The 4,053-nt window shown below is 35.7% G+C and overlaps 1 protein-coding gene across 1 annotated transcript; it reads left to right on the forward strand.

Annotated features, from left to right (window-relative positions):
- Positions 1-1,668: 1,668 nt before the first annotated feature.
- LOC129569474 (pickpocket protein 28-like) lies at positions 1,669-3,494 on the forward strand (the record flags this gene model as incomplete). Its single annotated transcript, XM_055448313.1, has 4 exons — positions 1,669-1,923; positions 2,396-2,871; positions 2,941-3,058; positions 3,155-3,494. Coding segments are annotated over 4 exons (1,189 nt in total), but the record flags the coding sequence as incomplete, so codon positions are not given.
- Positions 3,495-4,053: the final 559 nt, after the last annotated feature.

A 4,053-nucleotide genomic window follows, 5' to 3' on the forward strand; every position in this document is an offset into this window, starting at 1 on the left:
ATATATTGAAAACTAAAATGCTTGATGATTTTTACATAGCAAGGACATTGTCAATTCATTCTCTATGGAGATTTATGTTCTGTTTATTTTCCATTGTTTGTCAACAAATCTGCCTATATTAACGCATTACGTTTGTACGTGGTCTATAGCCCATATGAAATGTACAGACACAATGCAATAAATTGCTGATTCTGTGGGCTAGCGGTCATAAGTTCCCAAATCCATCCATCCATTCGTCCATCCATCCATTCAATTCTATGGATGGATGGACAATGGATGTTGGATGGATCTTCAATGGATATTCAATGGATGTTCAATGGATATTGAGTGGATGGATTTATGGATCTATGTACAAAAATTCGTATGACTGGAATTGAGGGCAAGTCTGGATATATCAACTTATGGATGGATGGATGGATGAATGGATGAATGGATGAATATTAGACAAATTTTGAACATCTCTGCTTGTCTGCCATAAGAACCAACGTATTTGATGTAATAGTGAATAGAAGTAGAAGATTTTTCTCGATTTTTTTTTGGAAAAAATTGAGGGTCAAAAACCGAACTTCTGCAAATGAGATCAACATGAAACTTTCAGAATCTTATTTTTTCTCCAAAAAATGAAACTTCAGAAAGTTTAAAGCCAATGAGAATCGGTTTTTCACTTTATTTTCATTATTATATTTTCACTGCCTTTATTTCAAGAAAATTCACAAAAAATAACCAAAAGTACATACGGACAACGCAGGCCAACGGTACGGAAAAGTTCGGGATTACCAATGTAATTCTTTTTATTTCCATATATACACTCGCATGTTGTTTTATATTGATTTATTTAGTCATTCAATAGCCTTGCTGATGATGGGACGCCACACGTCTCGAAATGCATTCGATAACGTTTTTCGAAACTAAAAAGAAACAAATTGTGATCCAATCGAAGATTTTTATTTTGATTTCTTCAAACATGGCTCCGTTGTAACCAATAAAAAACCGCGATGTGATACGCAATTCTAATACAATATGAAGATAAGCAGATTTGTTTACAAACAATGAAAGGGAGAAACAAAAATCTCCATAAATTATATATTATAGCAATGACTATTCGACAAATGACAATAATCCTTATGTAAAATAATGATTTAAAAAATCTTTGTTTTAAATTGAAACATTAGAATTCTTTTTTGAGCCATCTTATTGGGGTGACGTGGATATTTTGCAAGGAATTTACCAAAGATAGCAACATTCATGGGCTGAGATACTTCAGTGAACGAAGGCTGCATTGGAGTGAAAGGTTCTGTTTTAACATTTCATCGATATCGACTTCCGAATTTCCATTTTTAATGATTGCAACTAGGTTGTGGTGGTTGGTTTCCCTTGGTTTGTCGCTTTGGACATGCAGCTCAATGATCCACAATGCTTGGTCGGATTGGAATGAAAATCCATTGACTTTCGACTATAGCAACAAGGCACACATTTCCACGATTCCATTTCCAACAGTGACCATTTGTCCGTTTATTAAAAGCTTGAAACATAAATTGGATATATCATCGAAATTCAGCAAAGATTATAAATTAATCGCAAACCTATCTGACACTGAGTTAGGAGTTACAGACACTGGAGAATTCGTTCTACATTTTGCTCAACTAATTTTCTCATCAATTTCCCCAGGTCGGAACAGTTGAATGCATTGGTTCACATCTGCTCAGTGTTGTCAAATTACCTTGAGTCTAAGGAAAATTTTGCCACTGAATCCGTTTACGATACAATCGAATACTTAGCACCCGATCTGGAGTACACGATTCAATCATGCTCATGGAAACAGCAACGGATTAATTGTTCCAAGTTCATATCGCCAATCCTAACATCTAAAGGTCTTTGTTTCACATTCAACGCACTAAGCTCACATGAGATCTATAACAAAGAGTGAGTTTTATAATATCCAAACTCCAAAAGACACTCAGCCATGCTGATACTTCACGATATTGATGGTGATTAAAGCCATTCTCTTTTGGAGTTTGGCGTTGTTTATTTGCATGGCAAAATTAATACCACAAAAAACTCCAAATGGATATTGTGAACGATTAAAAACTGAGTGTCAATCGATATTTTCAACGAAAATCCACGTAGTAACACAACGATCTAGTCAACTGGACTTTTGTTGTTAAACCGAATTGTTTCATTTCTTACTGAATTTTGTTTATTTTGTAAGTGACTCGATACGCAGATGGTTCGAATTCTTACGAGCTGCGCTGATGAGACGTAAACGTCGAAATCGGTCACTCTGTTCGGTTTATCAAAATTGTTCAGTATTATTGTTGCTTTTTCAATGTGGTTTTCGTTGAATTTATCGATTGCATTCTTTATAACAGAATTTGAATAAATGGAACATTTTCAGAATGGCTCCGGGCATAATAAAACACACGAATAATCATGGAAATATGTCATTCTGGAACTTGGAAAATGGATATAACGAAGAGTTTATCGGAAACGAGTATCCGATGCGAGTTTCCCATTTTGGTCATGAAAGTGGCCTTGAATTGACTCTTTCTACTCGGACAAGCGATCGTAATCCTAAATGCCACTCACATTCGAAAGGATTCCAAATTTTCTTAACGACACCAGGCGATTCGCTATACAACATCATTCCTTTTCAGATCCAACCTTTAGCTGATACACTCTATGCGATCGAACCCCGATTAAGTTATTCTCCGAAGAAACTGAGCAAATATCAATCAAAGCAACGTCAATGCTTCTTCGACTCTGAACGTCTATTGCGCTTCTTCAAATCTTACACGAAAGCAAATTGCTTGCATGAGTGTGTCGCCAATTTCACAATGAGAGAATGTGGATGTGTTCCGTTCTCTATGCCAAGTATAACAATTTACTATCAAATGCTAATGTTCGAAGCGAAATTATGTTCATAATTTTGAATGTTAACAGGGGACAAAAGCACTAGAATTTGTGGTGCGTCAAAAATTAACTGTTATGAAAAGGCCGTAAAGAAATTCAGAAAAAATTATGGTGAACAATATCATTGCAACTGTTTAGAAGCATGCATGTCTATTGATTACAGAGTGAAAGTTGATCAAACAATACGAACAGTTGGTCGAAATGGAACTTACGACATAAGGTAAACAAAAGAAACACTTTGAAGAGATAATTCAAGAGTGATACGTTCATCTGTCTGTACTTTTCCCGGTTTCCATGCTAGTCGAACAAGATTGGCCATTTTCTTTGAGGACGAATACATTCAAACAAAAACTGCGGTTGAAACGTACACAATGGGCGATTTTTTGTCGATTTGCGGTGGATTACTTGGATTATTCTTGGGTGTCTCAGCATTAAGCGTTATTGAGTTAATTTATTATGTCACTCTTCGTCTCTTCTGGACCATTCGATATTCGAGATATGAAAATACTGACACACCGTCTGAACAGACCAGTCACGATGGTCAAACAGACAAAAATAAGGGAAAACGAGAGGTTTATCACTAAAAATAAAAAGTTATACATTCTCAAAACGTAGTTTTCCGCACATATTCGTGTTATAAAACCATTTACCATGACTTACCATGAGAAAACTGTGTTAAAAGAGCCAAAAAATTCATTTTACATGTTGGGTGAATTTCTATGATGTACCAATAGTACCAGATGAACTGGTCCAACTTTTGATACATCCAAGATATTTACATACAACACATCCTGGCCAAATTTGAGCGAAATCGCCTCGAAAGGGGTTCGAAAGTTATGGTGGTCACAACAAAAATTCGTACGTTTTTTTTCGCACGATGATCGCTATACTTTTCTTCGCAAACTTTGTGTGCGGAAAAGTAAAAGAGAATATACTGAGATGTGAAATGAATATGTTTTTCATTTCTAGGTGAAATGGATAATTCGTTTCGTACGGAGGATGCAGACATGGTTCATAATATTCTGTGATGACAGCAACATTCATGGCGTTCGATATTTCAGCGAACGACGGCTCCATTGGAGCGAAAGGTTTTCATTTCATCTCATTTTTATCGGTTTTATTCAATTCCAATGTGTTTTATTT

Source organism: Sitodiplosis mosellana, unplaced genomic scaffold, assembly GCF_009176505.1.
Source record: "Sitodiplosis mosellana isolate CC-2019 unplaced genomic scaffold, AAFC_SMos_1.0 Smas_scaffold_34, whole genome shotgun sequence".
NCBI lineage: Eukaryota > Metazoa > Arthropoda > Insecta > Diptera > Cecidomyiidae > Sitodiplosis > Sitodiplosis mosellana.